The sequence below is a fragment of the Carettochelys insculpta genome, chromosome 12, assembly GCF_033958435.1.
Source record: "Carettochelys insculpta isolate YL-2023 chromosome 12, ASM3395843v1, whole genome shotgun sequence".
NCBI lineage: Eukaryota > Metazoa > Chordata > Testudines > Carettochelyidae > Carettochelys > Carettochelys insculpta.
The window spans coordinates 10,914,285-10,929,338 of record NC_134148.1 but is presented as its reverse complement, the minus strand read 5'-3'; the positions used below and the strand labels follow the sequence as shown (position 1 = coordinate 10,929,338).

Below are 15,054 nucleotides of genomic sequence, written 5' to 3'. Positions count from 1 at the left end.
CCTGGCCCACAAATGGTTCTGTCCCCAACCCTCTTCAAGCTGGCGCTTGAGCCAGCCTGCACCCTTGAGGGGCCAAAAAGTCCTTTTGAAGGTGCTCTTGAGGGTAACATACTATACTTTCCCATGGATCCTGTCCTCCGCACTCCCATTTGGCAGCCATTTCTCCCTCTTTCTCCCAACTGGACCACCATAACATTGAGTACTGTGTCCTGACTACGGTATCCCAGCGTTATTACCTCACATTCCCCGCCCAGCCCTCTTTGCCTCCAGGCAGAACAAGAAATGCCAGCACTTCTGCTCCTGATGGGGCCTGGGCAGGAGCTCCCTCTTGGATGACTTCCATCTGTCATGGTCAGAGGGCCTGCTGTATGCATTCCCTTCAATCCTTCTCATCAGCAAGGTCCTCATTCAGATCGAATAGGACAAGACCCCTGCCATCCTGATTGGCTTAGCCTGGCCTAACCAGCATTAATTTTGGATGTTGCTGGACCTGGCAGTTTATGTCCCCTTGCCCTTCATCCATCCTTCCAGACCATAGAACCAGGATCAGCGCCTTCATCCCAAACATGCATCTCTGTATCTCACAGCATGGATGCATGAGGCTGAACTTACCTGTTCGGAGGAAGTCCAGCAAATCCTGCTTAGAAGTAGGAAGCCTTCCAGGAGGCTGAACTATGAAATGAAGTGAACAAGATTCTCCCGCTGGGCAGTGGACTGGGGTATCTCTCTGGAACACGGTCAGGTGCAGTCAGTTCTCAACTACCTGCTACAACTCCAATGCCAAGAACTGATGCACTTCTCCACAAAGGGGCATCCTGTGGCCATCTTGGCTTAGCATGAACTGGTCCATGGGCAGACAGTGTTTCAGCACAGCATGACAATGCAGTTTCTCTGGAATCTGGAATGCCTGTCCATGGGTCTTAACTTCCTCCTCTCCCAACTCATGGGGCCTCCATTCAACCTACATAGAGCCTGCTACCTCTCCCCTTTGTCTTAAAGGTGGCATTTCTGGTCACAGTGAAATCAGCAAGATGGTGTTCAGAAATCTGAGTTTTAACTTTGGAATCCCGGTATGCTGTTTTCTTCAAAGACAAGGTCTGTCTACAGTCCCACCTGGCCATCCCCCGAAGATGGTCTCCTCCTTCCACATGAACCAGGACATCATCTTATCTGTGTTCTACCCAAAACTGCAGAAGACAGAGGATGAGGGTGGCTGCATGTGATAGATGTTAGGAGAGGATGTTAGGTCTTTACCTGGAATGCACTAAGCCATTCCACTGCTGTGGTTGAGAGGTGATTCATGGTCCACTACACCCTCATGCAGATGGCTAGAGATGACATCAAGTTTGGCAGAGCCATGCCGCAGTCTGCGAGACCACGAACTCCTGCCCACTTCTGTGGGTACTACTTGCAGTCACACAGTGAGGTGTGAATATGAGCAATCACTTAAAGAAAGGACAATTATCCTTTTTTCTTCAAAATGTGTTGCTCATGTCCATTCCAGGACCCACCCTCCTTCCCTACTGTCAGAGTTTCTGGCAAGGAGGAGTTGAGAGAGGGGCAGGGAGTGTGCAGCTCCCCTTATACTGTGCCATGGTAATGCCTTTCTAGGGGTTGCCAGATTCCCTCCCCTACAGCTACTGCTAGAGGAAAACAACTTCTAACACCGGTGCACGTGGCAAGCACACATGCCTAATGTGGAATGGATGTAAGCAACACGTTCTGAAGGTGAGTGTGCCTGAGTGAGACTGCAGATTTACACCAGAGGAGGAATGTTGTTTGTTGTGTTAGTTGTAAACAAATAATAAATGCATTTTGATGGGAAAACTTGCTGCTTAATCCTTGGCTTGTGTTCTGGCTATTCAGGAATTTCAGAGCGACTGTGACAGCTTCTGATGGGCTTGACGTGCCTGTGCTTACCTTTACAGGCTCGAGATGACATTCTAAATGGCTCCCATCCGGTCTCCTTCGAGAAAGCTTGTGAGTTTGGAGGCTTTCAAGCACAAATCCAGTTTGGACCACATGTAGAGCACAAACACAAACCCGGATTTTTAGAGTAAGCCACTTTTGCTGTTTTATAGTATTGAGTGTCATTTTATCCATGCAATGATGCATAGATCAGTGGATCTTTTTCTGTTCTCTTAGACTGGTCCTTGCGGATCAGTCAGTGCTGTGGTGGTTTGGGGCCCCAGGGATGCCCAGTAAGGTGCTGATAGATTACTGAGTCAGCCTTTTCAACCAGCGTGGGCCCCATCTATCTTGCAGAGCCAGACACTAAAGTCTCCTTCAGCAAATCTTACTACCCCCAGCTGCAGAAGTATATGCATAGAGCACCTGACTCTGCAGCATCCATGAGTCAGTTAACAGTGTGGAGCATCTCCAGAAGGACCAAGCCCATTCACAGTTAATTATCCTAGCTGATGGACCGTCCACTCTGGCTTTTCCATTGTAGTGCCTGAAAGGTCAGCAGTGGGAAAGCAACAATTATGAAATACAAATACACAGGTAGCTTCAGGTACAAAAATATTACCTACATACAAATGGGGTAATCAGATTCCATAAATCATAACCTTTCCAATGAAACCTTACATGAGGCATCTAGCATAAAGTGTATCTGTTATGTCATAAGCATATTTTCACGCAGCACGTGGCATGCCATGTCTTACGTCATTGCCGTAGTGAATTTTATACAGTTGAACCGCTCTAGTCCAGCACGCTCTTACCCAGCAACAGCTGTAATCTGACATGTTTTCGTTTGCTGGATGACCACTTACCGTGGGTGTAGCCATATTTCCTGTGGTCTCATAACATTTGTTTCCAGCCACCAGGCCTGGCGGTCAGTTTTCTGTGCTGTTATTTAGCTGGAATTTATCCTTAATGTCTTCCAAGAGCTCAGAAAGCAGTGGACGCATTGGTAGTGCTGCTAGATAATATTGACCTCCTGTGGTCTGGCAAATTCCGTCATTCAGCACCGGTCAGGTGCAGAGGGTGCCAGGCTAGAGAAATTTAACCTGTACACAATTCAAGATTTTCAAAGGAATCTGTTTAAAAAGGTGATGTGCTTTGGAGCTTGTTATGCTTCAGCTGTGATGGTCTCTGGAACTCTGAATTACTATAATAGTTCCCTAAAGCAGCTGTTACATTATGCTCAGTTATAAAGACAAATCACAGAAGCAAGCAAACATTTTTCAGTTCCAATTATTTGGAATAAGCAAACTTCATTTGTACCATCTATTTAGTCTCACTAATAACTGGTCAGTGACTCTTTGCTTAGAGACCTACTGATATCTCAGAAAACATGACATATAATACACTAAGGGCTTGTCTACACTACCACCTTCCTTCGAAGGAAGGATGGTAATTAGGGTGTTAGGGGTTTACTAATGAAGTGCTGCTGTGCATAGGCAGTACTTCATTAAGCAAATTTCCCCCTGCGGCAACTTCAAAACTTCAAAGTACCAGCACACGTCTAGCTGTGGTGTACCTGGCATAAGTGAAAGTTATGAGACTTGGATCTACTGCTTATCATAGTTGCTCCTTTTTAAAAAGCATCATTCCCCTTGCCCCCACCTCCCTTTTTAATAAGTTAGTTTTCCTCTCAGAGTGAGGTTTCCCACCTTAGAGTTCATTTTGCCTCTGTCCAACCACTGTGCAATGTCAACAGAGTTCAACTGGTGGTAACACTTCCAGGTTTAGTCTTCCCGGTCCTGCGTCAGCAGAGGAGACTGGAAATGATGACTACTCAAGGTCTCTTCCAGCCCCAAGTTTCTAGGATTGTGTGATTTTGCCTTTGGCAAATAATAGATAAATAACTGAATTCATATCTTAGGTGAGAGAGGAGAGCTTTCCTCTAGCAGAGTACAACTCAGCTTAAAAAATAGACTATTGTCTCTATAAAAATGATTTGATTTTAATTGGCCATAATTCAGTCAGAAAAGTGAAGCATTTTGTATGACACTGATACAACACATATATATTCATAGTGCAGGTGCATGCCATTCTTTTTGTAAAATTCAATTCATGTTCTTAAGTCAACTTTTCCAAGTATTCTTATATTTTCCTTTTAAATCAATTATATATTTTAGAGAGTTTGTTTGATCAACAACTCCTCTTAAACAGTAAGCGCTAGGACCACCAAATCCAGTGTATAGCTTCCTCTTACCATATCGTAAAACGAGGTAAGGGTTTGGTTGTGTCAGGGAAATGGGTTGTGCCCAGGATGAGATTGCTTCTCATAAAAATCAAACAGAGAAGAGACAGAATAACCAAATTGGGTAATGGCCTCAAAATTGACATAACTGAGAGAAAGCTGAAAGACTGAAACAAGATGAGACAGAAAAATAGAATGACTTTGGGATAGGAGTGCATCTCATTAAACCTTACAGAAAAGAGATAAAAAGGAGAAATTTGGAGTCGTGCAGTGTTTTGGCACAGCAAAATGAATGCTTAACATGTTCAAACTAGAAGACAATGCTATTGAAAACAAATTAAGTGTAGCCCTTTTTTTGTTGAAACATCATGAATAATAAGCATTTAGGGATGTTGGAAAAATACACTTGGTGGAATTCCCATTGAAAAAATGACTAAAAAAATTAAACGGACATATTTTAGGACATATTTTTAAAGAAATCTGAAATAAAAATTAACTTCATAGAAATAACACTGTTTTAGAAAAGTTGAATCATTTAAATAAAGCATGTCGATTTTCATTTTATTTAAAAAAAAATCTTACCTGAGTTAAGGACCAGAGCAAAGCCAGATAATCTGCTGTATATTTTAGAGAGCTGGTGTGTGTCTGTCTGTCAGTAAGTCTGTTTGTTCAAAAATTCTTCCTAAACAATAGGAGCTAGGACCACCAAGTTTGGTATGCAGCTTCCTCCTACCATAACTTAAGCCAAGGAAAGGGTTTGGTTGTGCCAGGACAATGGGATGCATGTGGAATACAACTGTTTCTCAACAAACAGAAAGGTGTAGGGCTCTGATAGCAGGGACAGTTATATTCCAGAGTGACCACAGGGGGGCAGAAAGCATGGTCCCCACTGCCCCAGACAGCTCCAGAAAGCCACTGGCCAGCCGCGGGGAGCCTCCACATACCTTCCAACCCCCTGCCCTGCCTCCTGCACTCCCACACCCTGCCTGGACTCTTCCACCCCTGCCCTGATGTTTGCACTCCTCACCCCCAAAGCCTCCACAAGGACTCAAGCAACACTGGGTAAATTGTCTAGTACAGTGTTTCCCAGCCTTTTCACTAGTGTAGATCCTCGGTCACTCCCAACTATTTGCGTCCCCCTCCATCAAAGCCAGTTCTGTTGTCTATGATCATTTTTGTTTTTTCACAGCCATCCTGCAATACCCTTGCTGACCCTCAGGGGTCTGTGGGCCACAGGTTTGGCACCACTGATCTAGTATGTTGATGTGTTGATTTAATGAAAGTGTGAAGGAGTTTGTCATGTAAGTGGAACATTACAACTCAGTTGAAACAGGGTTGAATAGTGTTCCATTAACTAACCGCTGTGACCTCATCACACTTCCAACTCTCATGAGAGATACCGCGTGCTTATATAAAAATAATTCAAAGCTAATAGGGTTGATTTGTTTTTGAAAATTTCCCATAACAGATTGATTTCATTTAACGTATCTATGGTATGTTTACAGGGAGAGGACCTTCCTTTTATCGTTTTTTGTCATTGACAAATGGCTTTTGGCAAAAAAGATGATTGCCTGCATCTTGTTAACACTTAGACACTTGTTGCTGGAATTTCCTCATAGCACATGCCCAAAAAAAAAATCCATTAGTATTAACTATGAGTGCTCATGGTTGATCAAATCTTAGAGAGCTGGATGAAGAAATATTTAAGCTTCATATGGCATCTGTGCAGGCAGGCTCTGTTTTTAAATCTGAGATATAGCTATTAAAAAGATTTTTAAAGAAGCTCTTTTTCGTTGGTATGAAGGTAAGAGGAGAGTATTAAGTAGCTAAACTGCCCACCTAGATTTTTGATCTTCGTGCAAAACTAGTAACCAATCACATAGCTCCCTTATTCCAAGCTATTTTGTAACAAGCAATGGCTCCCCCTTTGTGGTGTCTTTTCTTACTGAACATTAGGAAAACATTCCTGATATCAGACAGTGGCCGCGTGTATTTAATATCTTAAGAAAGCAAAAGAGCAGATGTGTATTGGATAAAATTACTTTAACACTATTCCATTCTGTTGGACTGAATTAATAGTTCAATAGATGAGCAAATGAAGAGGTTTCAGTGTATGATGGGTATGATATATAGGTGGTTGTGTTAGGAACTGCTAAGTAAGATTCAATTATAGTGCCACAACATAGAGGAACCATATGTATCCTCTTCAGAAATCAGATAACAGTAATTTTAAACAGTGGCTATGGCTATACTGCAGTATAAACTCAGCATTAATAGAACTCAAGTCCATAGACCCTGAGTTTGTTAATTTAAAACTTGAGCATCTATGCTCATTTGTAACTTCACGTTAAAAATTGTTGACCCCTGGGTCCCAGCTTGCAGCTCCAGTGTCTACACTGTATTATGCTGTTTGAATCCCACCAATATGCCAGTTTTCATAAAATAAGTCAGTTCTAGTGCTTGATTTGTGGTGCATTGTAGGCAAATGGGACTCTACCAAAATTGACTATCCAGAGGACAGAGAAAGTCAGCCCAGAGCATTGTGGGGTACATTTGACAGACTCCCAGAGGATGAGTAGAATAGGGCTGTGTCATGAATGAATACCTGTAAAGTGTTAAACCCAGAGAGAATTGGTTTTCTGTCAGTAAGCAGCCAGGTGAGCCAATGGGAAAAGAGAGGGATCTTTGGAATTGAAACAGTCACCTGCTGAGGAAATCTTTCTTTCGTATGGCCAGAGCAGAAAGACAGAGATGTGTACTCCTGAGCAGCCTTAATGATTCCTGTAAATATTCAGGCCACAACACAAGTGGGGCATACAGATATCTAAGTAACAAGAAAATGTTCAGTTAGAAGTGATCAGGTATTTTTTATTCTGGGTTTGGTGCAGGACTTCTCAGGCTGGTTGATGTACCCTCCCTGTACACCATTACTTCTAATCTGAATCCCAGGATAGTGATTTTTTGTGTGCTTTAAATTTTCTTAGTTGTTTTGTAACACCTAGCAACCGAGTATGCTTTATCACTTTCTTGGTATACTTTATCTTTTGTTAATAATTTTTTAAAGGCAATGATGTGATTCCCATGTCCTGAAGTAGTGTCTGTGTATATCCAGGCCTAAGACTGAAAGGTCAGCTATCAGACTGCAGATTAATTTCTTCCTCTTTATTTCCAAGCTCTCTCCTAAGGGAGGGTTAAGATTTTGGGATTACCCCACAGGGAGACATCCCAAGTGTGTCCTCCTGGGTTTGAAAGAGGACTTTTCTTCCTTGGGTGGTGGCAGCTGCCTCCCAGGAGCAGGGAATCTGTGACTTTGGAAAGCTCTTAAGCAGAAACCTATAGAGGCAAGGTATTTTTCAGGTCTCTTGCAGGCTCCCACCTTGTGCACTCAGAGTGGGGATCAGCCATGACAGGCTGTGTCTGCATGGCAGAGCAATGTGGCTAGAACTCTGGGTCCCAGCTTGACTCAGGCTCAGACCTTTTATCTCCTTTGAGTCCTGGTGTTCTGGATCTGAGCCCTAGTTGGCACAATTTGTGTGTAGATGGAAGGTGGGCTTAGGCTGCAGTGTTGACATAGCAAGTATTTAAAAAGTCCTTCATTCCATTCAGGAATCTGTACAGTGCACTATAAATGCAAAGATCTGCAAGACTATCATCCCAAAGACTAACTTCAGTAATTGATGGCAAATAATAGTAATTGCCTGGTGCTTAGGGGATGACTTGCCACTTCACTTTCTTGTGAGTAACTGAGCCTTGGCATGCGAATGGAAGGAAGAGTGTGTAAAGAGGAAGAAAATACCTCTGAAGAATCCTGTTCAGTGGCTGCTCTTCCACTGCCATCTGCCCAAGTGGGCTAAGGTTTTTGTGAATTGGGAGCCTTTTAAAGCTATTTATTGTGCCAAATTCCACTTTGGGGTCTGAACACAGTTAGTTCCCTTCATATTTTGAGACCTGTAAGTGCCACAGAAATTCAAACTGGCTACTTGTTATTATTTCATTTGCGGACACTGCTGATAGTAATTATCCACTTAACTGTGCTTGTGGATAAACTAATATTACTCCAATTCTTCAGGAAAAATGGGTAAAAATAGGTAGCAGCATATGCAATCAATAAACTGTAGTGCTACTAGAAAGCAGAGGCAGTGCCTGAACTGCTGATGTGTAGTTGACTTGTGCTTTGATTTCTTTCCCTGGTGTAAAATAAATCAGTGTTTAACAGCTGTATAAGAACTCGGCTGAGCAATACTTCAAAGTGTTAAAATATATCAGAAGGTTTAGTGAAGGAAAGAATCTACTTATTTACTTCATTGTCCAGAAAAGTATGAAGTATCATCACATAAGGATGTATCTGAAATGGCTGTTTTTAATGCTAATTTATCTCCTTAATCTCACCTCTGCTATTTAATCAGGCACAGTTTTCTTTCGTCATATGGTATTTTATAGCTATTTTAGGAGCCAGGAGGGCTTATTGTTGGCAAAGGGATATGGGAAGCAAAGCCATTGTTTAACTCTAGTATTACTTTTTTCCAGTCTGAAAGAATTTCTGCCTAAAGAATATATCAAACAAAGAGGAGCTGAAAAGAAAATATTTCAGGTAATTATGAAACTGGAAAGCTTAATTGTTTCTTTTCTTTTGTACATATGGTAAGAGTTTACGTTCCCAGCTCTGTAGTCTGTGCATGTCCCCTGCTTACATAATGAATACTCACTACCTTAAGTATAAAGATGCTGACAACCATTCTTTTCCTCGGTTGGCAGATTTATTATCCTTTGTTGATGAAGGTCATTCACTTTTCATTGCATGTTTAAAAGTTTCTTAGACCTTTTTCCAAATTACATTGAACCATGAAGATGTGTATTGGCACTGAAATAGAAACACACTTAGGGAGGTCAGTTTAATTTTATACATACAGCTTTTCATGTCTTCCTAGCTCAAGTGTGAGCTTCAAGCATTGTGTATGACAGAGCTCTGCTGGGAAATGCTTGAATTCAGCAAGGTGGCTGGAAAGGACCAAACTGTAAAATTCTGAAATGATCAAATACCCAACGTGCTGATACTGCTGGAAATGTTCTATAAGATCTTGTACTGATGTGTCAGTGATGATTAATATATAACCTGGTGACAAGTATATGAGCAATTTTATCTAGGTTGGGAAATTTTGAAGGTAGCAGATGAAATACAGTTACTCACATCCTGAAGGAAAATGGCAGTGACGTAAGTTCTCAGTGTGGGACCTCATTTTAATTGTGCACTGCTCGAATTTTTGGAGAGTTATCATCTTTATCCCTTGCACTCCCAGTCAAGAAATTCTTTAATTCATGATTTTTTTATAGGTGGAACTACTAGTGCCACCTACAGTTAGGGTTGCCTGACTCTTTTCCAAGTTAATATGAGCCACAGACTCACTTTTTTTTGTAATATAGCAGCAAAAATGGTTCATTCATTTCTGAGGATGAGATTTAGGGAGATAGTGTTTTGTCCAAGTTTGAAAGGATTGCTACAACAGAATGTTGAGACACTCTAGCACAGGGTGGGAAATAAAGGCCACTCCATGAATTTGGGTAAGTGGTCACAGGCTGCATTTTTCTATTATGGAAGTGTTGTGGGGCTGGGATAGAGTTGATGTGCAGGAGGGAGTCCAGGCAGGGCACTGAGGTACAGGGCATTGGAGGGAGTTTGGGTGTAGGAGGAGGTTTTGACCAGGGGCAGGGATGTCGGAGGGGTGCAGGAAGGGGTGCCTGATGCAGGCTGTGGCTGAGAGACATTTACCAGCATAGGTGTCTCCCTGCTGGCAGTGAGTTGGGGCGTTTAGGCAGGCAGGCTGTCTGCATGCCATTGTGGCCTACGCAACTCAAAGCTGCCAGTTGCTGCTGGCGAGCCTACCTCTGCATGCCCGTTAGGGGTAGGTGCAGTGGGTCTTTGCGCTGGTAAGCACTGCCCTCCCTGCTCCCACTGGCTGGTTTCTGGGACCTCCTTGCCCCCCCGCCCCGGAGCCACTTCCAGAGGGATTTGTCAGTCACTTTTGGGAGCTGCCCAAGGTAAGTGTAGCCTTGCACCTCTCATCACCACCTGTGCTCTATTCCAGAGTCCACACTCCACAATCAAACTCCCTCCCAGAGCCTGCACCCCAGACTCCCTCCTGCACCCAAACAAGAACCCAAACCTAAACTCCTTCCTACAGCTGGAACCACTTCCTGCACCCCAACCCTCTGCCCCAGCCAAGAGCCCACACCACCACACCCTTTCCTGCACCCAAACTTCATCTCAGAGCCATACCCCTTCCTGCACCCAAATGCCCTCCAAGAGCTCACACCCAACCGCTGTCATGGCTTGGTGAAAGTGAGTGAGGGAGAGGGAGCAATGGAGGTAGGAATGGGTAGGAGTGAGCTGGGCAGAGCCTCAGAGAAGGGGAGGTTCAGGTGTGTGGCCTCGGGGAGAGGGCTGGTCTGGGTTCCCATGACATTTTTAAATGAAAATGGAGTTCTTCAGGCTACTGGAGTTCACAGCCTGCTAATCAGACCATCCAGTGGCTTGGCAGGACTGTCTGTAGTTGCTCCTCCCAGCTACCCTGAGCCCTTGTGGTGCCAGTCACCAGATCAGAGAACAGGAAGACAAATTCCCTATGTATGTGACTCTTCTGCCAACTGGCACCCAGTCAGAATAGAGGAGGAGGAAGAAGAGGAGACACAGTCACAGAAATGCAGGAGAAACCAGAAGATGCAGGCAGGCATGAAGGGAATATATTAAGAAAGGGCAGCAGCTGGAAGCAAGGGGTGGATTGTATGACAGTTTGGGGAGATACCAAGAGACTAGGACTGATTGACCAAAAGGACTGGAACAAGAAGTGAAAGTAATAGTTGGTAGTAATAGATCCAGTAAGCCTTCCTTCACGATCAGCTAGCTTGGTTAAAAAAAGAACTCAATACCCAGATGAACGTGTTATTGGAATGAACTAATTTGACTTCTGTATGGAACTCTGTATTGGAACTCCTTGAACATATCAACAATGTGCTGTATAAAGAGGAACCAGCAAACATTATTTTGGACTTTGAAAATACCATTGGGAAGGTCTCTAATAGGAAGCTATTTGGGAAATTAAATAGTCATGAGTTAAGCGGTAAAGGACTCTTACAAGCAAGAAACTGTCCAAGAAAGAAAACCGAAATCAATGCTTAATTTTCAACAAGCTGAAGGCTGAAGAGCCTTTAGATGAAGGGGTATCCATGGTAATTAAAACTTAGCTTTGTCAAATCCAATACAATCTATTTTGGAGCCAAAATTGAAGTATCAGGAATTGATAAGCTTCAGAGAGGTAGCCATGTTAGTCTATTTCAGCAAAAACAACAAGGAGTCATGTGGCACCTTAAAGACTCACAAGTTTTTATTAGTATTTGAATATTTCTAAATACATGGTGACCACTAGGAGCCAGATGTCTGTGCCATTGTAGGCAGGTTAAAAAAAATCCCTTTCCAAAGTGCAAAGGCTAATTATAAAAAGTTAAAATATGGAAAAAGAGGATGGATAATAACATTATTTATTTATAAATCAGGGTATGGCCTCACATAGAAAGTTATTTGCATCTCTGATGGCGGAGTTTGAAAAGGATACAGCAGAGAGGGTTTCAGAAGCCAGTGTCAAAATGATTAGAGACGTGGAAAAACCCTGAGGAGAAAGAAGAATGATTGGGTTTTGTTTACCTTAGAAAGGAGTGGGGAAAAGATGAATGGGTAGTATAGTGAAGGTAGATCATTGAAAATGACAGATGTCAAGCTTAAAACTAATACAAGGAAGTGCTGTGGGTCCACAGCTATTATATGGCATTGGATTCCACAGGCTTCCATGGGCTAAGTGTGGCAAGATTTTTAAAAGATCAGTCATTTGTGTGGATGCTGAGTCTAGCCAGAGTGGCTTTGTTTGTAAATTCTGAAAATAAAAATTTGAAGAGAAATTAAACATCCATGATTTGAGGAATAATCATAACAGCTGATGATTAGATAGAAATTTCCCCTCTGGGCCACTTGTTCCATAATTCTTTGTGTCAGAAAATTTTAATGTGTAACCTTGCTAACATTTCTGCCCAGCAATATTTTGATTGAATTAGTTTCATGACTAAAAAGCAGCTGCAATCACTTAAAAGCTGGCTCGCATCACTTCCGGTTCCGTCCATAATTTCCAGGGGGCATTATTTCTGTTCAGTCCAGTTTATACAAAGTAAAATGAGCTCTTGTTCTAGGAACATAAAAATTGTGGAGAGATGACTGAAATTGAAGCTAAAGTGAAGTATGTGAAGCTAGCGCGCTCCCTCAGGACATACGGAGTGTCTTTTTTTCTTGTTAAGGTAAGTTTGGGTTATGCTGGCAACGGATGTGCTTGATATTCTGCACTACCCCAGAGCACTATCTTAAAGCAACGTTTGAGTTCCAGGGCTTTAATTTCCAAGGCTTAAGGCTGGAGGACCGCCCTTCCACTAAAAACATAGGTCACTGAATAGTATTATGGTAATACACCAATCAGATCAGGTGGAGCTAGATTCAGTTGGCAGTGTCAAATGCAGTCACGCTCAGCCTTTGGTTTTTTAATTGACCTTCCACAATATTTTCCCATTAAACACTTAGGCTACGTCTACACGTGAACGCTACATCGAAATAGCTTATTTCGATGTAGTGACATCGAAATAGATGAGTAACATCTACACGTCCTCCAGGGCTGGCAACGTCGATGTTCAACTTCGACGTTGCGCAGCACCACATTGAAATAGGCTCTGCGAGGGAACGTCTACACGCCAAAGTAGCACACATCGAAATAAGGGTGCCAGGCACAACTGCAGACAGAGTCACAGGGCGGACTCAACAGCAAGCCGCTCCCTTAAAGGGCCCCTCCCAGACACAGTTGCACTAAACAACACAAGATACACAGAGCCGACAACTGGTTGCAGACCCTGTGCCTGCAGCATGGATCCCCAGCTGCCGCAGCAGCAGCCAGAAGCCCTGGGCTAAGGGCTGCTGCCCACGGTGACCATAGAGCCCCGCAGGGGCTGGAGAGAGAGCGTCTCTCAACCCCTCAGCTGATGGCCACCATGGCAGACACCGCTATTTCGAAGTTGCGGGACGCGCAATGACTACACGGTCCCTACTTCGACGTTGAACGTCGAAGTAGGGCGCTATTCCCATTCCCTCATGGGGTTAGCGACTTCGACGTCTCGCCGCCTAACGTCGAAGTTAACTTCAAAATAGCGCCCGAAGCGTGTAGCCGTGACGGGCGCTATTTCGAAGTTAGTGCCGCTACTTCGAAGTAGCGTGCACGTGTAGACACGGCTTTAGGCTGCTTCTACACTCACCCCTTCCTGCCGGAGGTGACACAGTAATGAGGCAATTCGAAGCAGGCTAATGAGGTGCTAACATGCATATTCAGCATCTCATTAGCATAATGGTGGCTGTGCGAATTTCAAAGTACAGACTTCGAATTGCAGATTGACAGTGTAGATGCAGGAAACTTCAAAATAAACACCTCACTTCGACATTCCCTTACACCCACCTAGTTTGTAAGAGAAGGTCAAAGTGGGGTGCTTATTTCAAAGCTGCCCCCGTGTACTCTGTCAATCTGCAATTAGAAGTCTGCACTTTGAAATTCACGTGGCATCCATTATGCGAATGAGACACTGGATATGCATGTTAGTGCCTCATTAGCCTGCTTCGAATTGCTTCATTACCATGCCACCTCCGATAGGTGAGGGCAAGTGTAGAAACAGTCTTAGTAAAACACCACAAGTTTGCTTTCCCTAGCTTGGGGGCGAGAGAGGTTTGCGAAAATGACTGCATTGAAATCTCTCTATTAGTATATTGAAATCTGTGCATTTTGCAAGAACCACATTCTCAGTTGTGCAGGTATTTTTCTGTTATACTTCACACAGCTTGCATTTTCTGCGTTTAAAAACTACAGTAATTTTATAATTGGGAGATGACTAAATCATGACTTGGCAGATACAGAATTTTTTTGATGATGCTAAACAAGACTGAATCGTTGCTTGATCCATGTTCTCTCAATGAGGTCGTCCAGGTAAGAGAGAACTGCAGTCTAAAGTATCCACCTTTGGTTCCCAAAATTAGGATCTTAAATCCATCAAGTGACATGTGTTTTTGAAGTGCTGAGCACCCACAAACTCCACTGAAGTTTATGAAACATTGAAGTGCTCTTCAGAAAGTGCAAGGGATATCATCTTTCTAAAAGCTTGACATCATTAACTGGCTTTTGCTTTTTTCAGTAGAAGCAACACTGTCCTCTTAGGTACCTTTTTATGGAGACCTAGAAAAGCAGAATCTCAGCTCTGTTGAGGCCATTGTTTTCAGACATCATAGGACAGTATTAATTTTATCCACTGGAGAAAATACATAGTGTGCATTTGGCATCTTCCCAGAGATGTCTGTTACATGTTTATTTGATTTTGCTCTTTGTATGTATTTATTCCATTTTCCTAAATTTGATTTCCTTTCTTGAAAGGCCTAAATACCTCATTATTCTTCAGTGCATTGAATTCTTTTCCAAGTGAGTTAAGTGGCTTCCAGTATAGTGATTTATGAATGAAGAACTAAATGATTCATCCGGACCCAAAGTAATGAAACTTAATTTGTGCATAAATTACACAAGCAAAAATGCTGGAATTATGTAGAAAGCACAATAAGCAAGAGATGGTATCACAAACGTTTCATTATCTTATCTATGAAGTTCTATATTAGAAGCAATCACAAAAATATTCTGTGCAATTTTCAGTAACTAAAATATGAAAACTGTACACGCATGCACTAGCAATCAAGCTGAGAACTCAGAGCCATCTTTCAGCAATGACTGAGTGGATTGTTGGGCTGAAGATAGAAATACTTAACCTTGCATTTTCCTGAGTGCATTAGT

General features: G+C 42.8%; 1 protein-coding gene across 6 annotated transcripts in view; it reads left to right on the top strand.

Annotated features, from left to right (window-relative positions):
* The window catches only part of TLN2 (talin 2), a 495,540-nt gene that overhangs the window by 259,694 nt on the left and 220,792 nt on the right, over positions 1–15,054 (top strand). For all 6 annotated transcript variants that reach the window (XR_012647070.1, XM_075006263.1, XM_075006264.1 and 3 more), the window contains 3 exons: positions 1,929–2,056; positions 8,678–8,741; positions 12,383–12,487. Coding sequence is in view for 5 of the 6 variants with exons in the window: in XM_075006263.1 (XP_074862364.1) it covers positions 1,929–2,056; positions 8,678–8,741; positions 12,383–12,487 (297 nt within the window). In the remaining variant the exon portion in view is untranslated. The remainder of the gene's footprint in view (positions 1–1,928; positions 2,057–8,677; positions 8,742–12,382; positions 12,488–15,054) is intronic.